Source organism: Hyperolius riggenbachi, chromosome 8, assembly GCF_040937935.1.
Source record: "Hyperolius riggenbachi isolate aHypRig1 chromosome 8, aHypRig1.pri, whole genome shotgun sequence".
In the NCBI taxonomy this organism is placed as follows: Eukaryota; Metazoa; Chordata; class Amphibia; order Anura; family Hyperoliidae; genus Hyperolius; species Hyperolius riggenbachi.
In genome coordinates this window covers 39,542,939-39,567,158 of record NC_090653.1, presented here as the reverse complement: position 1 = coordinate 39,567,158, position 24,220 = coordinate 39,542,939, and the positions used below count along the sequence as shown (strand labels likewise).

The following is a 24,220-nucleotide window of genomic DNA, read 5'->3' as shown; positions in this document are numbered from 1 at the left end:
CACTGCTCCAGGGCAGGCCAGTGCACAGCACATTATTGGTAGATGGATGAGTTGCCATTTACAATAATGAATTATAGCAGCAGCACACTGAGCTGCAACATAAAAGACTGAGCATTGTGTTACACTAACATACAACACAAAGCCCCAGTGTGACCCCAACACACATCCTGTACAGAGGCTGATCACATGACCCATCCTCAGGACTAACACTAACACACAACACAAAGCCACAGTGTGACCCCAACACACATCCTCTACAGATCCTGATCACATGACCCATCCTCAGGGCTAACACACAACATAAAGCACCAGTGTGACCCCAACACACATCCTGTACAGAGCCTGATCACATGACCCATCTTCAGGACTAAAGGTGCCCATACACTCGTCAGATTGGCAGCAGATAGATAAGAAATGCATCTGATGATCTATCTGATGCGTTTTTAGAACATTTTTTACCAGGATAGAATTCCAATAGATTTCAGTTTGAAATCTATTGAAATTCGATCTGATGGCATTTTTTTGCCATCAGATTTCCATTAAGGCCAATGCAAACTGATAAGCAATCTCATCAGATCGACCTAAATTTTCCACCCTGCCAGTTCGATGGAAATCCATCGAAATCCATTGAAATCGGCCATCGATCGGTCGGTTGGCCAACCGATTTGCAAACGATCAATCGATCGATCGATCGGGATCGATCGGTCGGCCAGAAAATCGGCTGAGTGTATGGGCCCCTTAACACACAACACAAAGCCCCAGTGTGACCCCAACACACACATCGGGCCTGATTCACAAAGCGGTGCTAACAGTTAGCACCCTGGTGAAAAGCCCTTTATCATGCCTAAACTCAGTTTAGGCATGATAAGTTTAGGTGTGATAAGTTTAGGTGTGATAAGTTTAGGCATGATAAGTTTAGGTTTGATAAGTTTAGGCATGATAAGTTTAAGCGCCAACTGCGTTAGCACCGCAGTGCACAGCTGATCAAAAGTTTTACGCTAGCAAAGTCTGGTGCACTTCGTATAAAGTTTAATGGTGCTGCTTTGCGTGCGGGACTTTGCAAGCGATCTAAACTTATCTAAACTTAGCATGCCTAAACTTATCACACCTAAACTTATCATGCCTAAACTTATCACACCTAAACTGGCTTTTCACCAGAGTGGTGCAATGGTTATCATGCCTAAAGTCTCTAACTGGGTTAGCACCGCTTTGTGAATCGAGCCCATCCTGTACAGAACCTGATCACATGACCCATCCTCAGGACTAACACACAACACAAAGCCCCAGTGTGACCCCAACACACATCCTGTACAGAGCCTGATCACATGGCCTGTCCTCAGGACTAACACTAATACACAACACACAGCCTCAGTGTGACCCCAACACACACATACTGTACAGAGCCTGATCACAAGACTCATCCTCAGGACTAACACAACACACAACACAAAGCCCCGGTGTGACCCCAACACACATCCTGTACAGAGCCTGATCACATGAGTCATCCTAAGGGCTAACACAACACACAACACAAAGCCCCAGTGTGACCCCAACACACATCCTGTACAGAGCCTGATCACATGGCCTGTCCTCAGGACTAACACTAATACACAACACACAGCCTCAGTGTGACCCCAACACACACATACTGTACAGAGCCTGATCACAAGACTCATCCTCAGGACTAACACAACACACAACACAAAGCCCCGGTGTGACCCCAACACACATCCTGTACAGAGCCTGATCACATGAGTCATCCTAAGGGCTAACACAACACACAACACAAAGCCCCAGTGTAACCCCAACACACACATCCTGTACAGAGCCTGATCACATGACCCATCCTCAGGGCTAACACTAACACAAAGCCCCAGTGTGACCCCAACACACACATCCTGTACACAGCCTGATCACATGACCCATCCTCAGGACTAACACAACACACAACACAAAGCCCCAGTGTGACCCCAACACACACATCCTGTACAGAGCCTGATCACATGACCCATCCTCAGGACTAACACACAACACAAAGCCCCAGTGTGACCCCAACACACATCCTGTACAGAGCCTGATCACATGACCTGTCCTCAGGACTAACACTAATACACAACACACAGCCTCAGTGTGACCCCAACACACACATACTGTACAGAGCCTGATCACAAGACCCATCCTCAGGACTAACACAACACACAACACAAAGCCCCGGTGTGACCCCACTACACATCCTGTACAGAGCCTGATCACATGAGTCATCATAAGGGCTAACACAACACACAACACAAAGCCCCAGTGTGACCCCAACACACACATCCTGTACAGAGCCTGATCACATGACCCATCCTCAGGGCTAACACTAACACAAAGCCCCAGTGTGACCCCAACACACACATCCTGTACAGAGCCTGATCACATGACCCATCCTCAGGACTAACACAACACACAACACAAAGCCCCAAGTGTGACCCCAACACACATCCTGTACAGAACCTGATCACATGACCTGTCCTCAGGACTAACACTAATACACAACACACAGCCTCAGTGTGACCCCAACACACACATCCTGTACAGAGCCTGATCACATGACCTGTCCTCAGGACTAACACAACACACAACACAAAGCCCCGGTGTGACCCCAACACACATCCTGTACAGAGCCTGATCACATGAGTCATCCTAAGGGCTAACACAACACACAACACAAAGCCCCAGTGTGACCCCAACACACACATCCTGTACAGAGCCTGATCACATGACCCATCCTCAGGGCTAACACTAACACAACACAAAGCCCCAGTGTAACCCCAACACACATCCTGTACAGAGCCTGATCACATGACTCATCCTAAGGGCTAACACAACACAAAGCCCCAGTGTGACCCCAACACACACATCCTGTACAGAGCCTGATCACATGACCCATCCTCAGGACTAACACAACACACAACACAAAGCCCCAGTGTGACCCCAACACACATCCTGTACAGAGCCTGATCACATGACCCATCCTCAGGACTAACACTAACACACAACACAAAGCCCCAGTGTGACCCCAACACACATCCTGTACAGAGCCTGATCACATGACCCATCCTCAGGGCTAACACTAACACAACACAAAGCCCCAGTGTAACCCCAACACACATCCTGTACAGAGCCTGATCACATGACTCATCCTAAGGGCTAACACAACACAAAGCCCCAGTGTGACCCCAACACACACATCCTGTACAGAGCCTGATCACATGACCCATCCTCAGGACTAACACAACACACAACACAAAGCCCCAGTGTGACCCCAACACACATCCTGTACAGAGCCTGATCACATGACCCATCCTCAGGACTAACACTAACACACAACACAAAGCCCCAGTGTGACCCCAACACACATCCTGTACAGAGCCTGATCACATGACCCATCCTCAGGACTAACACAACACAAAGCCCCAGTGTGACCCCAACACACATCCTGTACAGAGCCTGATCACATGACCCATCCTCAGGACTAACACACAACACAAAGCTCCGGTGTGACCCCAACACACATCCTGTACAGAGCCTGATCACATGACCCATCACCAGGACTAACACTAACACACAACACAAAGCCCCGGTGTGACCCCGACACACATCCTGTACAGAGCCTGATCACATGACCCATCCTCAGGACTAACACACAACACAAAGCTCCAGTGTGACCCCAACACACATCCTGTACAGAGCCTGATCACATGACCCATCCTCAGGACTAACACTAACACACAACACAAAGCCCCAGTGTGACCCCAACACACATCCTGTACAGAGCCTGATCACATGACCCATCCTAAGGGCTAACACTAACACACAACACAAAGCCCCAGTGTGACCCCAACACACATCCTGTACAGAGCCTGATCACATGACCCATCCTCAGGACTAACACTAACACACAACACAAAGCCCCGGTGTGACCCCAACACACATCCTGTACAGAGCCTGATCACATGACCCATCCTCAGGACTAACACTAACACACAACACAAAGCCCCAGTGTGACCCCAACACACATCCTGTACAGAGCCTGATCACATGACCCATCCTAAGGGCTAACACTAACACACAACACAAAGCCCCAGTGTGACCCCAACACACATCCTGTACAGAGCCTGATCACATGACCCATCCTCAGGACTGACACTAACACACAACACAAAGCCCCGGTGTGACCCCAACACACATCCTGTACAGAGCCTGATCACATGACCCATCACCAGGACTAACACTAACACACAACACAAAGCCCCAGTGTGACCCCAACACACATCCTGTACAGAGCCTGATCACATGACCCATCCTCAGGACTAACACTAACACACAACACAAAGCCCCGGTGTGACCCCAACACACATCCTGTACAGAGCCTGATCACATGACTCATCCTAAGGGCTAACACAACACACAACCCAAAGCCCCAGTGTGACCCCAACACACACATCCTGTACAGAACCTGATCACATGACCCATCCTCAGGACTAACACACAGCACAAAGCCCCATTGTGACCCCAATACACATCCTGTACAGAGCCTGATCACATGACCTGTCCTCAGGACTAACACTAATACACAACACACAGCCTCAGTGTGACCCCAACACAAACATCCTGTACAGAGCCTGATCACAAGACCCATCCTCAGGACTAACACACAACACAAAGGCCCAGTGTGACCCCAACACACATCCTGTACAGAGGCTGATCACATGACCCATCCTCAGGGCTAACACTAACACAACACAAAGCCCCAGTGTGACCCCAACACACATCCTGTACAGAGCCTGATCACATGACTCATCCTAAGGGCTAACACACAACACAAAGCCCCAGTGTGACCCCAACACACATCCCGTACAGAGCCTGATCACATGACCCATCCTCAGGACTAACACTAAAACACAACACAAAGCCCCGGTGTGACCCCAACACACATCCTGTACAGAGCCTGATCACATGACCCATCCTCAGGACTAACACTAACACACAACACAAAGCCCCAGTGTGACCCCAACACACATCCTGTACAGATCCTGATCACATGACCCATCCTAAGGGCTAACACTAACACACAACACAAAGCCCCAGTGTGACCCCAACACACATTCTGTACAGAGCCTGATCACATGACCCATCCTCAGGACTAACACTAACACACAACACAAAGACCCGGTGTGACCCCAACACACATCCTGTACAGAGCCTGATCACATGACCCATCACCAGGACTAACACTAACACACAACACAAAGCCCCAGTGTGACCCCAACACACATCCTGTACAGAGCCTGATCACATGACCCATCCTCAGGACTAACACTAACACACAACACAAAGCCCCAGTGTGACCCCAACACACACATCCTGTACATAGCCTGATCACATGACCCATCCTCAGGGCTAACACTAACACAACACAAAGCCCCAGTGTGACCCCAACACACATCCTGTACAGAGCCTGATCACATGACTCATCCTAAGGGCTAACACAACACACAACACAAAGCCCCAGTGTGACCCCAACACACATCCTGTACAGAGCCTGATCACATGACTCATCCTAAGGGCTAACACAACACACAACACAAAGCCCCAGTGTGACCCCAACACACACATCCTGTACAGAGCCTGATCACATGACCCATCCTAAGGGCTAACACTAACACACAACACAAAGCCCCAGTGTGACCCCAACACACATCCTGTACAGAGCCTGATCACATGACCCATCCTCAGGACTAACACAACACAAAGCCCCGGTGTGACCCCAACACACATCCTGTACAGAGCCTGATCACATGACTCATCCTAAGGGCTAACACAACACACAACACAAAGTCCCAGTGTGACCCCAACACACACATCCTGTACAGAGCCTGATCACATGACCCATCCTCAGGGCTAACACTAACACAACACAAAGCCCCAGTGTGACCCCAACACACATCCTGTACAGAGCCTGATCACATGACTCATCCTAAGGGCTAACACAACACACAACACAAAGCCCCAGTGTGACCCCAACACACATCCTGTACAGAGCCTGATCACATGACTCATCCTAAGGGCTAACACAACACACAACACAAAGCCCCAGTGTGACCCCAACACACACATCCTGTACAGAGCCTGATCACATGACCCATCCTCAGGACTAACACAACACACAACACAAAGCCCCAGTGTGACCCCAACACACATCCTGTACAAAGCCTGATCACATGACCCATCCTCAGGACTAACACTAACACACAACACAAAGCCCTGGTGTGACCCCAACACTCATCCTGTACAGAGCCTGTTCACATGACCCATCCTCAGGACTAACACACAACACAAAGCCCCAGTGTGACCCCAACACACATCCTGTACAAAGCCTGATCACATGACCCATCCTCAGGACTAACACTAACACACAACACAAAGCCCCGGTGTGACCCCAACACACATCCTGTACAGAGCCTGATCACATGACTCATCCTAAGGGCTAACACAACACACAACACAAAGCCCCAGTGTGACCCCAACACACATCCTGTACAGAGCCTGATCACATGACCCATCCTTAGGACTAACACTAACACACAACACAAAGCCCCAGTGTTACCCCAACACACATCCTGTACAGAGCCTGATCACATGACCCATCCTAAGGACTAACACATAGCACAAAGCCCCAGTGTGACCCCAACACACATCCTGTACAGAGCCTGATCACATGACTCATCCTAAGGGCTAACACAACACACAACACAAAGCCCCAGTGTGACCCCAACACACATCCTGTACAGAGCCTGATCACATGACCCATCCTCAGGACTAACACTAACACACAACACAAAGCCCCAGTGTGACCCCAACACACATCCTGTACAGAGCCTGATCACATGACCCATCCTAAGGACTAACACATAGCACAAAGCCCCAGTGTGACCCCAACACACATCCTGTACAGAGCCTGATCACATGACTCATCCTAAGGGCTAACATAACACACAACACAAAGCCCCAGTGTGACCCCAACACACATCCTGTACAGAACCTGATCACATGACCCATCCTCAGGACTAAAGGGAAATCCATTCAGTTCAGATGTATAGATATTGCAAATATCATTAGCAAAAAAAACATTTTTTTAGCTTGCTTAACCGCTTGAGGACCGCAGTCTTTCTACCCCTTAAGGACCAGAGCCTTTTTTTCCATTCAGACCACTGCAGCTTTCACGGTTTATTGCTCGGTCATACAACCTGCCACCTAAATGAATTTTACCTCCTTTTCTTGTCACTAATACAGCTTTCTTTTAGTGCTATTTGATTGCTGCTGCGATTTTTAGTTTTTATTATATTCATCAAAAAAGACATGAATTTTGTCAAAAAAAATGACTTTTTTAACTTTCTGTGATAAAATTTGTCAAATAAAGTATATGTATACATTTTTGTCCAAATTTATTGTGCTATTGTGCTACATGTCTTTGATAAAAAAAAAAAAACATTCAGTGTATATTTATTGGATTGGGTAAAAGTTATAGCGTTTACAAACTATGGTGCCAAAAGTGAATTTTCCCATTTTGATGCATCTCTGACTTTTCTGAGCACCTGTCATGTTTCATGAGGTGCTAAAATTCCAGGATAGTATAAATACCCCCCAAATGACCCCATTTTGGAAAGAAGACATCCCAAAGTATTCACTGAGAAGCATGGTGAGTTCATAGAAGATTGTCATTTTCCGCTAACTTGTGACAAAAAATAAAGTTTGTGACAAAAAAAAAAAGTTTCCATTTCTGCTAACTTGTGACAAAAAAAAAAATGAAATCTGCCACGGACTCACCATGCCCCTCTCTGAATACCTTGAAGTGTCTACTTTCCAAAATGGGGTCATTTGTGGGGTGTATTTACTGTCCTGGCATTTTGGGGGGTGCTAAATTGTAAGCACCCCTGTAAAGGCTAAAGTGCTCATTGGACTTTGGGCCCCTTAGCGCAGTTAGGCTGCAAAAAAGTGCCACACATGTGGTATTGCCGTACTCAGTAGAAGTAGTATAATGTGTTTTGGGGTGTATTTTTACACATACCCATGTTGGGTGGGAGAAATATCTCTGTAAATGACAATGTTTTGATTTTTTTTTTACACACAATTGTTTATTTACAGAGAGATTTCTCCCACCCAGCATGGGTATGTGTAAAAATACACCCCAAAACACATTATACTACTTCTCCTGAGTACAGCGATACCACATGTGTGGCACTTTTTTGCACCCTAACTGCACTAAGGGGCCCTAAGTCCAATGAGTACCTTTAGGATTTCACAGGTCGTTTTGAGACATTTGGTTTCAAGACTACGCCTCACGGTTTAGGGCCCCTAAAATGCCAGGGCAGTATAGGAACCCCACAAGTGACCCCATTTTAGAAAGACAACACCACAAGGTATTCTGTTAGGAGTATGGTGAGTTCATAGAAGATTTTATTTTTTGTCACAAGTTAGCGGAAATTGACACTTTGTGAAAAATGTGTTTTGGGGTGTATTTTTTTGTGTGTGTAACAAAATCAAAAAATTGTCATTTACAGAGATATTTATTCCACCCAGCATGGATATGTGTAAAAATACACCCCAAAACACATTATACTACTTCTCCTGAGTATGGCGGTACCACATGTGTGGCACTTTTTGCACCCTAACTGCACTAAGGGGCCCAACTTCCTATTCACAGGTCATTTTGAGGCATTTGCTTTCCAGACTACTCCTCACGGTTTAGGGCCCCTAAAATGCCAGGGCAGTGTAGGAACCCCACAAGTGACCCCATTTTAGAAAGAAGACACCCCAAGGTATTCCGTTAGTAGTATGGTGAGTTCATAGAAGTTTTAATTTTTTTGTCACAAGTTAGTGGAAAATGACACTTTGTGAAAAAAAAAATCAATTTCCACTAACTTGTGACAAAAAATAACATTTTCTATGAACTCGTCATACACCTAACGGAATACCTTGGGGTGTCTTTTTTCTAAAATGGGTTCACTTGTGGGGTTCCTATACTGCCCTGGCATTTTAGGGGCCCAAAACCGTGAGGAGTAGTCTGGAAACCAAATGCCTCAAAATGACTGTTCAGGGGTATAAGCATCTGCAAATGTTGATGACAAGTGGTCTATGAGGGGGCGAATTTTGTGGAACCGGCCATAAGCAGGGTGGCCTCTTAGATGACAGGTTGTATTGGGCCTGATCTGATGGATAGGAGTGGTAGGGGGGTGACAGGAGGTGATTGATGGGTGTCTCAGGGGGTGATTAGAGGGGGAAATAGATGCAATCAATGCACTGGGGAGGTGATCGGAAGGGGGTCTGACAGGGATCTGAGGGTTTGGCCGAGTTATGAGCCCACACGGGGCAAATTAGGGCCTGATCTGATGAGTAGGTGTGCTAGGGGGTGACAGGTGGTGACAGGAGGTGATTGATGGGTGTCTCAAGGTGTGATTAGAGGGGGGAATAGATGCAAGCAATGCACTGGCGAGGTGATCAGGGCTGGGGTCTGAGGGCGTTCTGAGGGTGTGGGCGGGTGATTGGGTGCCCTAGGGGCAGATAGGGGTCTGATCTGATGGGTAACAGTGACAGGTGGTGACAGGGGGTGATTGATGGGTAATTAGTGGGTGTTTAGAGGAGAGAACAGATGTAAACAACGCACTTGGGAGGTGATCTGACGGCGGGTCTGTGGGCGATCTGATGGTGTGGGTGGGTGATCAGATTGCTCGCAAGGGGCAGGTTAGGGGCTGATTGATGGGTGGCAGTGACAGGGGGTGATTGATGGGTGATTGACAGGTGATCAGTGGGTTATTACAGGGGGGATAGATGCATACAGTACACGGGGGGGGGGGGGTCGGGGATCAGGGGAGAATCTGAGGGGTGGGTGATCAGGAGCCCCCAGGGAGCAGTTAGGACCTAAAATAAAGAAATAGCATTGACAGATAGTGACAGGGGGTGATTGATTGGCGATTAGGGGAGTGATTGGGTGCAAACAGTGGTCTGGGCAGGGGAGGGGGGTTCTGAGGGGTGCTGTGGGCAATCAGAGGGAAGGGGGGGCAGGATCAGTGTGTTTGGTGCAGACTAGGGTGGCTGCAGCCTGCCCTGGTGGTCCCTCGGACACTGGGACCACCAGGGTAGGAGGCAGCCTGTACAATACACTTTGTATACATTACAAAGTGTATTATACACTTTGTATGCGGCGATCATGGGGTTAACAACCCGCCGGCGCTTCCGAACTGCCGGCGGGTTGTCGTCGCAGGTGGGCGGAGCCAGTTGCCGGGGGAAGCGCGCGTCACTAGTGACGCGATCGCTCCCCGGGCATGCCGAAAGGACGCCAAAGGGCGTATTGCGGTCCTTTCGGCGTCCACTTTGCCGCCGCCCATCGGCTGTGGCTGGTCGGCAAGTGGTTAAATGATGTGTATGTAAGAAAAAGAAATGTTTCTGCTGAGTTACACACGGGGCTCTTTTCAACTAACAAACCTGACTGTGCTGCAATCACATCATCTTTAATTCTGCTGCTGTCTGACGGGTGTATGACATGATTGCCATTTGCGAAGGTTGGAGGGAAAAAAAACAGGCAGGAAAAAAATTGAATGTCCAGATTGTAAAAAAAAAAATAAAAAAATAAAAAAAATCAAATATTACCGCGATTGCTGTGCAGTTTTTCTACACGCCTATACTTTGTATAAGAAGTCAATTGCAAGAAAGATTCAGCAGGACTTGAAAATTCCGAAAATTGTTTACTAAAAGCAGTGCACTAAAAGAAACACCCCCACATGGGTTCCATTAGCTTCATAGTAACCAGCATTATGCAACCTGCAAGCGATAAGTGAAACAAATCTGCAAGCGCAACAAATCGCAATCCGCTGCTGGTGGAAAAAGGCCTCCAGGTAAGATGAGTGAGAGTTTCCTACCAGTCACTGAATTAGTGCAGGAAACCTGGGACCTTATAAATAGAAGCATTTATACTTACCTGGGGCTTCCTCCAGCCATGTACTCCATGCGCTCCCTCACCATCCCCCCGGGCTGCTATGTTTTACAATCTTCATCGGTTATTTGTCCAGTCGCGGCCAGTCATGCTGCAATGCACATGTGCTGGGACATATTACCGATTGTGGAAGAACGGAGTGGCCCGGGAGGATGGTGAGGGAACCCACAGCGTACAGGGGCTGGAGGAAGCCTCAGGTAAGTATTACTGCTTTTATTTACAGTATAAGGTCTTGGGTTTCCTTTACAGAAAAGCCGAGGCAAAAATAAACGAATGAAATAAACGATTGTATCTAGCTTTCTTCTCCTTAAAATGACTTTTTAAGATATTCCACAGTTTTATTTTATGTTTAAATCTGCTTTTTAAGTTCTAACTGTTTTATGGTTTCTGCTCAATGACACATTCATTGAAGTATGCCAGAGCTAAAATCTATGAACTATTGATCCTTTTTATCTCTTTCCTGCTTTCAGAAGCCATTTTCTGCTAGGGGAGTGTTTTATAGTTGTAGTTTCTTATCAGTGAGGGTCACATTGTAGTCTGACCCAGTCCTGACTCAGACAGGAACTGCCAATTACATACCTGATGTTTACCTCTTTCAGGCAGAGAAAGAAAATAAAAGGAACACAGCATAGTTATTTGTGTGCTTAGCACTGTACATACCCATGTCTATCTCATCATGTCACATGTCACCTCGGGTATCCTTTAAGGTACGGAAGCGGTTACACAATGTTACACAGGGGCATTACAATGATAAACTTTGGTACACAAAATAGTGATGTAACAATAAGGGCTCGTTTCCACTAGCCAGATGCGATCGCATCACATCCAGTCGCGGGTGTCTTCTGGAAGTCCGGATGCGGCTGTCTGTGACTGCTGAGGGGAATGGGATGCGTGCTGCAGAAATCTGCAGCATACCAGCCATAATTTCCCGGGGTCACACCGTGAATGAAAATTCACATGCAATGGAAACTACTCTATTGACATGCATTGCCTTCAGTTTTGATGCGATACGATGCAAATTAGTGGCTTGTGGAAACAGGCCCTAAACAATGGTGTGCAGATTGCAACAGAGATACATCTAGAAGACGAGTCGCTATACATAACACTAACCTACCCCATCAATGCCTAACACTAACCTCCCCCATCTATGCCTAACACTAACCTCCCACCTATGCCTAACACTAACCTCCCCCATCTATGCCTAACACTAACCTCCATCTATGCCTAACACTAACATACCCCATCAATGCCTAACACTAACCTCCTTCATCTATGCCTAACACTAACCTCCTCCATCTATGCCCAACACTAACCTCCCCTCTCCTATGCCTAACACTAACCTCCCCTCTCCTATCCATAACACTAACCTCCCCATCTATGCCTAACACTAACCTCTCCATCTATGCCTAACACCTCTCCATCTATGCCTAACACTAACCTCCCCCATCTATGCCTAACACTAACCTCCCCTCTCCTATGCCTAACACTAACCTCCCCTCTCCTATCCCTAACACTAACCTCCCCATCTATGCCTAACACTAACCTTCCCCATCCATGCCTAACACTAACCTTCCCCATCCATGCCTAACACTAACCTCCCCCATCTATGCCTAACACTAACCTCCCCATCTATGCCTAGCACTAACCTCCCCTCTCCAATGCCTAACACTAACCTCCCAATCTATGCCTAACACTAACCTCCCCCATCTATGCCTAACACTAACCTCCCCATCTATGCCTAACACTAACCTCCCCTCTCCTATGCCTAACACTAACTTCCCCATCTATGCCTAACACTAACCTCCCCATCTATGCCTAACACTAACCTCCCATCTATGCCTAACACTAACCTCCCATCTATGCCTAACACTAACCTCCCCATCTATGCCTAACACTAACCTCCCCATCTATGCCTAACACTAACCTCCCATCTATGCCTAACACTAACCTCCCATCTATGCCTAACACTAACCTCCCCCTTCCCTCTGTCTAACACTAACCCCCCCCCCCCCCCCATCTATTCCCAATGGCCCATTTCCATTAACTAATTCACAGTTTATCCCCACTTGCAAACTGCACAGGAAGGAAAATGCTGCCTATCTGTAACATGGCTAGCCGTCCAGATCGCACTTTGATGCAAATCTGGACGACATGCTGCACGTTTATAAAGCACTCAGCCAAATCCCTAAGCCATGCATGGCACAGCTAGCAATTCTGGCTGTGACTACAAAGCAAAATGGGAGCCGCAGTCAAATCAGAAACGTTCCTGGCTCCCAGTGGGAATAGGCCATGACACTAACCTCTCCACTTCTACGCCTAAATGTGGCCACTAGCGGTCCAATTTCTAGCAAAAAATTGTTTGCGCGATCAGATAATTCTGATCGGAAGAAAAATTGTTCACTACACCATCAACGAACCAATGTTTGCTTCCCATCTATCACAACCAACAAGAAAGTCCAAATTTTGGTTTGACGAAAATCGAATCGGACGACTATTTTTATAATCGTACATAATTGATTGTACCCATCAACGGAAATTATTTGCAACCAATCCGATCAGAATTTCAGATCACTCAAACTATTTTTCGCTAGAAATTGGACCGTTAGTGACCACCTTAAAGGGGAACTGAAGTAAGAGGTATACGGAGGCTGCCATATTTATTTCCTTTTGATCAATACCAGTTGCCTGGCAGCCCTGCTGGTCTATTTCTCTGCAGTAGTATCTGAACAACACCAGAAACAAGCATGCAGCTAGTCTTGTCAGATCTGACTTTAAAGTCTGAAACACCTGATCTGCTGCATGCTTGTTCAGGGGCTATGGCTAATAGTATTAGAGGCAGAGGATCAGCAGGGCTGCCAGGCAACTGGTATTGATTAAAAGGAAATAAACATGGCAGCCTCCATATACCTCTCTCTACAGTTCCCCTTTAACACTAACCTTCCCCTTACCTGTGCCTAGCACTAACCTCCCCATCTATACCACACTAACCTCCATGTTTCAATGCCTAACACTAACCCATCTATACCACACTAACCTACCCCCATGTACGCCTAACACTAACAACCCCTCCCCCATTTATGCCTAACACTAACCCATCTATACCACACTAACCTACTCCCATGTACGCCTAACACTAACAACCCCTCCCCCATTTATGCCTAACACTAACCCATCTATACCACACCTAACCTACCCCCATGTACCCCTAACACTAATGTGAGGAGAATATGAAGCTGCCTCCAGTCAGTGAGATCTTTTACTGATGCAGGTGCCAGTGATTACAGATGTGATCTCCCTACAGGATGTTACCATGGTGATCATACTGCTGCAGACACACCCCTCTCAGCGCTGCACTTCTCTCCAGCTATCTGTGCCAGCCTCTGCCTCTCTGCAGGACTCCTGGTCTGGCTACATTAGCGGCTGAGGAGGTGCCTTGTTACATCTTGTAGAGTCTAATGAAGGCTTATTAGCTGAAAGCGTGCGCTTTGTCTTTTACATTCGCCAATAAATTATGTCATCAGACAAGGCCAGGAGAGCTCTGTGCCAGGCATATGTGCAGGGCCAGCAGCTGTGCTCATCCATTCCACTGAGTTAGGAATGAGTTAGCGAGGTGTGTGACCACACAGCTCCCCCCAGCTAGGACACCCCCCTCTCCCCCTGCACCACCACTGGGCACCTTTATGCCTTATGGAGAATCTGGCCCTGAGCAGGGTGGGAGTTTCTGGTCAGTCTGTACTCCAGTTCTGTTGCCGGGTTATAAAGAGTCACAATATGAATTGATAGTTTTGTGAATTCTAAATTGGCTGCAATAATAAAATGGTGATAACTGGAACCGCTGGTGTGTAAATGATACACAGACAAGAGCAGCGCTGATCTGTGTTTATGTGACATGAATGAGGAAAGTGCATTTCCCTCACATTGCAGCCACATCACAGGATACATGGAGGTGTGAGGGGGAATCCGGCCTCCTGTGCTCTGACAGATGGCATGAAAGGGCATTCTGGGGCTTGTAGTGCACCTGGCACTATACTGAAGGCGGCCACTGCGCAGCTTAGTGATCACTGCGGCTGATATATCCGGACTGAGGAGACAACCCTGCAGCTGCTGCCCGGAACAGCCAATCAGAATGAATGTGACTTTTGAAAGCTGATTGGCTGCTCTGGGCAATGGCAGCAGTTTCTGTGGACCTGAGTAGACAAATCCCCTCCCCCAACTGGATGTGGAGTCATTGCTCTGTATGCAACATACAAGTCACACACTGTCACATACGTGTATGTAACACACAACACGCCACACATAGACACACGCATGTATGTATCACACAACATGTCATACACAGACACATACATGTAATCAAAACACATCACACACAGCTACATGGCACACACAACACACACAGACTCATACATCTATATAACACATTTCACAAACTGACACATGCATGTATGTAACACACAGATGCATATATGTATGTAACACACAACATGTTACACACAGACGCATACATGTATGTAACACACATACTGTAACATAGACAAATACGTACATGTAACTCACAGAACACGTCAGACACATACATGTAACACAGGTCTCACACATACATGTGCCATGCATAGCTGTGCATGTGACATGCAGTGTAACATTTTCTGTGCTGTCTGCAGGGATCCATATTGTGCAGTATATGTACGGCTGTGAGCTGAGAGATGACGGCAGCACTGCGGGGTATGAGCAGGACGGATATGATGGCAGAGATTTCTCCTATCTAGACACACAGAGCGGGCTGTACATCCCAGCCATGCATGAGGCTCAGATCACCACACAGAGATGGAACAGCCCAGAGGAGAGAGTGGGGGAGATAAACAAGAATTATCTGGAGAATATCTGTATCGAGTGGCTGAAGAAATACATCGGATACGGGAGAGAAGATCTGGAGAGGAGAGGTAATAACTACACACACAATATATATACTGTATAATATCTGCATCATGTGATGTATATGAGGAGGGGCAGCGCTGTCACCGCAGCGGCTCTTCATTCACCCACTGCCACAGCGTGGGCTCTGCTGCAGGTGATAACAGCCAGTGGCCGGTTGCTAGGCAATAGCACACTCCCATCACCTTCCATCCCACCTCCTTCTGCTGGTTACCGCCCACTACATCTCTATATGCTCCCCTCTACTCTGAGCGAATGAGTCAATACTGTGCAGACTGAGAAACGGGGGGGAAGGGTGGTTGTGCTGCCCTGGACTACATACTGCTGCACACCGGAGCTCTGCGGCTAACACCGTAGACCCATATGCTTAGGAGGCGGAGCTCCCTGCATGCCCCGGTGCTGGGCGGAGCTTCATGCTGCTTGGGAGGGTAATGCAGCTGGACAGAGGGGTGATAATCATGAATGTTTCAGCGAATGCTGCATTTTGAAAACTTTTGTAAATCCCTTCACTGATGTCACCTTAGAAATTATGGTAGAACTTTTTTATTTATCCTTTCTTGTTAGTTCTCTGCTCCTCCCATCCCCTCCCCCACCTCTGTAGTTCCCCTGTATCCCCTCCCCCATCTCTGTACTTTCCCTGCAACCTCTCTGCCTCCCATCCCCTCCCCCATCTCTATACTTTCCCTGCAACCTCTCTGCCTCCCATCCCCTCCCCCATCTCCGTACTTTGCCTCCCTTTCTTCCATCCTCTCCTCATCTCTGCACTTTCCCTGCATCTTGTCTGCCCGCCCCCCTTTTCTCCCATCTCCTCCCATCTCTGTACTTCCCTGCATCTTGTCTCCCACCCCCTCCTGCTTTTCCCATTTCCTCCCCATCACTCTACCTCCCTGCATCCTCCCTGCCACCCCATCCTGCCTCTCCCATCCCCTCCTCATCACTCTACCTCCCTGCATCCTCCCTGCCACCCCCTCCTTCCCCTCCCATCTCTGTACTTCCCTGCATCCTCTCTGCCACCCCCTCCTGCATCTCCCATCCCCTCCCCATCACTCTACCTCCCTGCGTCCTCCCTGCAACCCCCTCCTGCCTCTCCCATCCCCTCCCATCACTCTACCTCCCTGCATCCTCCCAGCGCCCCACTTCCTGCCTCTCCCATCTCTGTACCTCCCTGCATCCTCCCTGCCATCCCCTCCTGCCTCTTCCATCCCCTCCCCCATCTCTGTACCTCCCTGCCACCCCCTCCTTCTTCTCCCATCCCCACCCATCTCTGTACTTCCCTGCATCCTCCCTACCACCCCCTCCTGCCTCTCCCATCCCCTCCCCATCACTCTACCTCCCTGCCACCCCTTCCTGCCTCTCCCATCTCTGTACTTCCCTGCATCCTCTCTGCCACCCCCTCCTGCCTCTTCCATCCCCTCCCCATCACTCTACCTCCTTGCATCCTCCCTGCCACCCCCTCCTGCCTCTCCCATCTCTGTACCTCCCTGCATCCTCTCTGCCACCCCTCCTGCCTCTCCCATCCCCTCCCCATCACTCTACCTCCCTGCATCCTCTCTGCCACCCCTCCTGCTTCTTCCATCCCCTCCCCATCACTCTACCTCCCTGCATCCTCCCTGCCACCCCTCCTGCCTCTCCCATCCCCTCCCCATCACTCTACCTCCCTGCATCCTCCCTGCCACCCCCTCCTTCCTCTCCCATCCCCTCCCATCTCTGTACTTCCCTGCATCCTCTCTGCCACCTCCTCCTGCCTCCCCCCCCCCCCATCACTCTACCTCTCTGCATCCTCCCTGCCTCCCCCTCCTTCCTCTCCCCTCCCATCTCTGTACTTCCCTGCATCATTCCTACCACCCCCTCCTGCCTCTCCCATCCCCTCCCCATCACTCTACCTCCCTGCATCTTCTCTGCCACCCCCTCTTTCCTCTCCTATCCCGTACCCCATCTCTGTACCTCGCTGCATCCTACCTGCCACCCCCTCCTGCCTCTTCCATCCCCTCCCCATCACTCTACCTCCCTGCATCATCCCTGCCACCCCCTCCTTCCTCTCCCATCCCCTCCCATCTCTGTTTCTTCACTGCATCCTCCCTGCCACCCCCTCCTGCCTCTCCCATCCCCTCCCCACCTCTGTACCTCCCTGAATCCTCCCTGCCACCCCCTCCTGCCTCTCCCATCCCCTCCCCCACCTCTGTACTTCCCTGCATCCTCTCTGTCACTCCTACTGCCTCTCCCATCCCCTCCCCCACCTCTGTATTTCCTTGCATCCTCCCTGCCACCCCCTCCTGCCTCTCCCATCCCCTCCCCACCTCTGTACCTCCCTGAATCCTCCCTGCCACCCCCTCCTGCCTCTCCCATACCCTCCCCCACCTCTGTACTACCCTGCATGCTCTCTGCCATCCTCTCCTGCCTCCCCCATCCTCTCCCCCACCTCTGTACTACAAAATCTTTCTCTTCTTTATGTATCTGCCTCTTCTTTTTTTTTTTTTTTTTTATGGGAAAAAGTAAACATAACAACATGTCATCGAGATCAAATAAAGCAATCATTGCATTAACATCATAGAATTCAATACAGTAAACCACATGTGTCGAACTCCAGGCCTGGAGGGCCGGATCCATACCAGTGTTTAGGATGGACTGAGAAAGAGAGGAATGTGTTCTACCTGATGGACCACACCTTTCCTGATTCAGACTCATCAATTCATTTGAGCTGTATCAAAAATGTGTGAGGATCTCGGCCCTCGTAGGACTGGTTTGACATACCTGCAGTAAACGTACTGTTGTATTATCAGATTGACCATATCATAAGCAAGATGCATAACTTTTTTATTTTAATTAATAATAACATTCCTCTATAGTGGACAGAACATCAAACAAATTAAAACTCAAAAGTACAGCTCAAGTTTGCATATAAACAGAGGTACAGACTAACCAGCAAGCTCATGGTGAACCAGAACTCATTGGAGTGTGTGAGGGGCTACAATATAAACAGAGACACTGGAATAGAATAATTCTAGAGGGGGGGGGGGGGGTGACCTCTCTCACCCATCAACCCATAAATGGACCATCCATAAGCCCCCCCAGCTCTCATTACCGGCCTCTTCAAGGCTTCCAGTAGGTCCACAATCAGCTATGTAGTGTCATCTGACAGAACATGATGAATTGCACTGGTGTAATCCGCGCTTAAAATCTTACGTTATCCTATAATTTCCTTTGTGCGGTGGAGCTCTACGGATATAACCACCCTATAGTACCATACACATACAATCCAGTTCACAAAGCGCTCAATGTTCAAGTGTAGCCTGAGGCAGGCATACACCACAGGTCCTCTTGAATTGCAAATACACCTTTAAAGGGGTTTTGTGGGGGGCTTCCTAAGATAAAAACAGGCACTTACCTTGGGCTTCTATCAGCCCCCTGTAGCTGTCGTGTCCCACGCTGTCCTCCTCCGATTCGTCGTTCCCCGCCGCCGGCACTGGGCAATTATTCGCCTGACAAGACGAATAATGCGCGTCATCGAGAGCTTACTGAGAAGGCGCAGTGCAAAGTTTTCTTGTACTGCGCCTGCGCAGTAAGCTTCCGATGACGCAGGCGGGAGCGAGCAGGCCCGCAGCTACTGCCGCGCAGTCACAGTTGGATCCCATGCCGCGCTAGACCGGGGACAGCAGCGGAGAACGGCAGATCGGAGTAGGACAGCGTGGGACATTACTGCTACAGGGGGCTGATAAAAGCCTCAGGTAAGTGCCTGTTTTTATCTTAGGAAGCCCCCACAGAACCCCTTTAAAGATTAAACATAAAAAAACAAATCATAGTGCATCTAGAATGGCTAGCTGATTATTTATGATTATTTACCACAGGTGTGATTTGCCAAGAAGCAAACAGACCGGGACATGAGGGCCACTACCAGGGTCAAACCCCCCCCCCCCCCCGCCTTCTCCCGTGCTCACCAGATAATCTCTCTGTGCAACTGAGCCAAGTATTTTCCTTGCCTTCATGCATCCAACTTCCCATACTATGCCTTGTTGCAGCAGCCTGTATCAGACCTCTCCATATAGCCACACAGCTCTGTTTATATAATCAGCATTCCGATATACTTCAAAGCAAAACAATGCCCATAAGTAAAATCAGCACAATTTATTCACCATCAGCAGCATGATCCATTTAAAAACGTTTAAAACAAACACACACCGCATAGTCACCGTCTGTGTAAGGCAATCCCAGCCATGGCTAGCAGTGTGTCTATTCCTTATGTTCTGACACAACATAAAATGAACAAAATATAAAGCTCAGAGCTTAACCACTTCACCACTGAGGGGTTTTACCCCCTGAGCACCAGAGCAATTTTCACCTTTCAGCGCTCCTTCCATTCATTCGTCTATAACTTTATCATTACTTATCGCAATGAAATGAACTATATCTTGTTTTTTCCGCCACCAATTAGGCTTTCTTTAGGTGGGACATTATGCCAAGAATTATTTTTTTCTAAATGTGTTTTAATGGGAAAATAGGAAAAATGTGGGGAAAAAAATAATTATTTTTCAGTTTTCGGCCATTATAGTTTTTAAATAATGCATACCACTGTAATTAAAACCCATGAAATGTATTTGCCCTTTTGTCCCGGTTATAAAACCATTTAAATTATGTCCCTATCACAATGTTTGGCGCCAATATTTTATTTGGAAATAAAGGTGCATTTTTTTCATTTTTGCGTCCATCCCTAATTACAAGCCCATAGTTTCTAAAGTAACAGTGTTATACCCTCTTGACATAAATATTTAAAAAGTTCAGTCCCTAAGGTAACTATTTATGTATTTTTTTTAATTGTAAATTTTTGAATTTTTTTTTAATTACAAAAAAAAAAAAAATGGGGAGTGTGGGAGGTAATGAGTTAATTTTATGTGTAAAAGTCATTTATTTGTATGTGAAAAATGTGTAGGGTGTAGTTTACTATTTGGCCACAAGATGGCCACAGTAACTTTTTGTTTTAATGCGACCTCCAAGCCTCCTTCCGGAAGCTTGGAGGAAGTATAAGGAGGCTGGACACGTGAGTTTTTTCTCACAATGATCGCGCTGCCCATAAGAGAGCAGCGGATCATTGTGGGGCTTAGATCAACGAACGGGAATGGATTTTCCCGTTCATTGATCTCTGGGCGAGCGGGCGGCGGCGTGTTTACTAGCGGCGGGCGGCGTGTTTACGAGCGGGAGCGCGGACAGCGGCGGGAGCGCGAAAAGTACGTATTTCTCCGTCCCTGGTTGTTAAAGGATGGAAAAAGGGGCGGAGAAATACGTACGCGCGGGGGTAAAGTGGTTAAAATTAAACTTACATAAACAACAGTCGCACCACGGTCACCTGACATATCTCCCTGAATACAGACAAAAGTCCAAAGCAACATCCCTAGGTATTATCATTGATATATATTATGCTATAGGGGCATTCAACGAAAGAGAGAGAGGTGAACCCAAACACCAATAAAGACCTATTCCCCAATATCAAAAACTCCCAGGGTTCCCGCTATTTTTTTCTTGAGATACCACATTGTATATTCAAATGGCTTCAGAAGGTCTCAAAAATCAGATCGCGACATAGGGCTTGATTCACAAAAGTGTGCTAACATTTAGCACGCCCGTGAAAAGCAGCTTTGCACGTGATATCATGCGCGTAAAGCTTTACGCGCGCAAACTAATGACTTCGCGTGAAATCATTAGTTTGCACGTGTTAAGTTTTGCGCGCATTACATCCCGTGCAAACCAGCTTAGCACCTGCGTGCTAAGTATACACTGTAATAGGTGAACATGCGAAGCGCCGTAGTTATCGCATGCAAAGTGCACTTTTAGTGCGTAACGCTAAAAGTTAACACACGAGTGCTAAAACTTTGCACGCGCAACACGCGTGCAAAATGGCTTGCGCGCACGTTTGCACGTGCAAAGCTTTTAGGGGTGATAACTCAGTTATTACTGTTTTGTGAATCAAGCCAATATATTTCTTTATAAATGTTCCCCAAATCTTAAAAAAAGCTGGTGTGGCCTTGGACTTACGCTGCTTAGTGTCCACCTTGGTTATATACATCAACGATCTTACTGTGTCCACTAAGTGCTTTTGAGAAGGCGAGGAAGAACTAATCCATCATTTCAAGATGCATACTTTGGCTACCAAAATAACCAGATGTTCTATGCGAGATAAGCAATCATCTTTTTTGGAGAGAGATGGGTCAATACAACAGAACAAAGCCTCCCACTGACCATATTTACGACGAGATGCGGTAAGCAACAAGCACATTCTCCGAACCTTAACCCAGAATTGCTGTATAAGTGGACAAAGCCATAATAAATGATATAAATCAAGAGAATTAGCTTTACATTTTGGGCAGGACACTAGATAATGCAACCCAGAAGGAGTACATTCGAAATTAAAGGCATAGTAGCCTTTTATATAATTTTAAGCTACATCTCTCTCCACTGCTCCCCCCAAAACCACCCGTCTAACTTCGTTCCACCCCAGTTCCGTCAAAGGCATAAGGTTTTCGACTGAAGTTTCAAGACATCACGCCCAATATGTCAAATGTCTTGTAGGCTGAGTTTTGGCTTTAAATGAACACAACTCACAATCTAAATCCAAAATCGATTTTTTTCCCAGAAAGGTTCCCAAGAATTGACAAAATTTTAGAATGATCAGGGAATGAAGCCGAATGACCCAAACATGCTTTATTTGAAAGTAGATAAACTGATGAGACTCTGGAAGATGAAATTGCCTCTTCAGGGTCTCAAACAGCACTAGTTTTCCCTCAGAGTCTAAAACTTAAGATAGTGTAATAATACCCTTGGCCTTAAACAGAACAGACATACTCAACCAATTTCCACCAGGAAAGTCTGGTGAAGACCATAGAGGTATCAGCGGAGATAGGCAGCCCAACAATTTCAGAAATATACGAAATTCTCGGAAAGCAATACAATTGTCTCTCAATAAAATATTTCTTTTGATATGGGAAGGTAGATTTGCTAACCTAGTATGAAGAACTCCAGGCAATGTCCACGGTTTAACTAGCTCCTCCTTCAGAGCCGTATTTGTATAGAACTCAGTGCTCCCCAACCAATCTCTAGCATGTCTGAGTATAAACACCAGTTTATAGGCACTTGCATTGGGAAAATTGGCCCCGATATGTTCTCCGTAAGATTCTGCAAGAGTCTCTAAGGTATTTCAGCCCATTTTCCCTTCTATGAAAATGAAGTGAAAGCCCTGCAACATCTGGTTGTCTCTATGCCTGAATAAAAGTGGAAACGTCTGTAGCGGGTATAAGAGCCTGCCGAAACTTATCATCTTAATCAAATGCACCTACCCAAGAGTAATATGGAGTTCTATCCAGTTGGATAATTCTAGTCTAATTTTATTAAATATAGGGGTGATATTTAGATGGTAAAGCTGGGATGTATCCCTTGGGATCTTAATGCCAAGATAGTTTATGCATTGATGAGAAACTTGTAGGCCCAACTTATCTGCTATCAATTTAATTGCTCTAGTGGCAGACCCCTCTGACAACATTAAGAGCTCTGACTTCATCTTACTGAAAAATAGTCCTGACAATTGACTAAGGCTAATTTCACACCAGGACGTTGCGTTAGAGGGGGCGTTAAGGTCGCATAACGCCCCCCTAACTCAACGCCTTGTGGTGCTCTATCTGGACGTCAGAGTGAGCCGCGTTGTGCAGCTTACTCTGGCGTCAGTGATGCCGTGATGCGCACACTTGTGCGCATGCGGCATCACGTGGTCCCGCCGGCCAATCGCCGCACAGAGCGGCTGCTCCAGGATGTAAACACTGCACGTCACAACGTGCAGTGCATAATAATTAGCCATGTGCCTGGCCGCTCTCCGCTCCTCCCCAACATTACTGAGCATGTGCAAGCAGTCTAACGCGGCTCAACCGCGTCCAAAGTACTGCATGCAGTACGTTGTATTGTGACGCAGCGTTACAATGTAACGCAACGTCCGCACTGTGAACAGCCTCATTGATTTTTCATTGCTGTGCGGTGGGCTGCGTTACAGGCTGCTCTAACGTGCGCCTGTAACGTCCCACTGTGAAACCAGCCTAAGGTTCCCAAGAAGGAAAAAGTCTCCCCTAAATCACTGGCTGTGTCCCTTAAAAATAATAAAACCTCATCTGCAAAGAACAATGTAAATTTAATATCCTCAATTGAAATACCCTTGTACAGATTTTTAGATCTAAAATATTCCGCTAATTGTTCTATCACCAGATTAAAAAGCAAAGGGGA

General features: G+C 47.4%; 1 protein-coding gene across 3 annotated transcripts in view; it reads left to right on the top strand.

Moving 5' to 3' along the window:
• The window catches only part of LOC137528741 (class I histocompatibility antigen, Non-RT1.A alpha-1 chain-like), a 177,204-nt gene that overhangs the window by 110,132 nt on the left and 42,852 nt on the right, over positions 1-24,220 (top strand). For all 3 annotated transcript variants that reach the window (XM_068250266.1, XM_068250268.1, XM_068250267.1), the window contains exon 3: positions 15,697-15,975. In XM_068250266.1, coding sequence (XP_068106367.1) covers positions 15,697-15,975 — 279 coding nt within the window. The remainder of the gene's footprint in view (positions 1-15,696; positions 15,976-24,220) is intronic.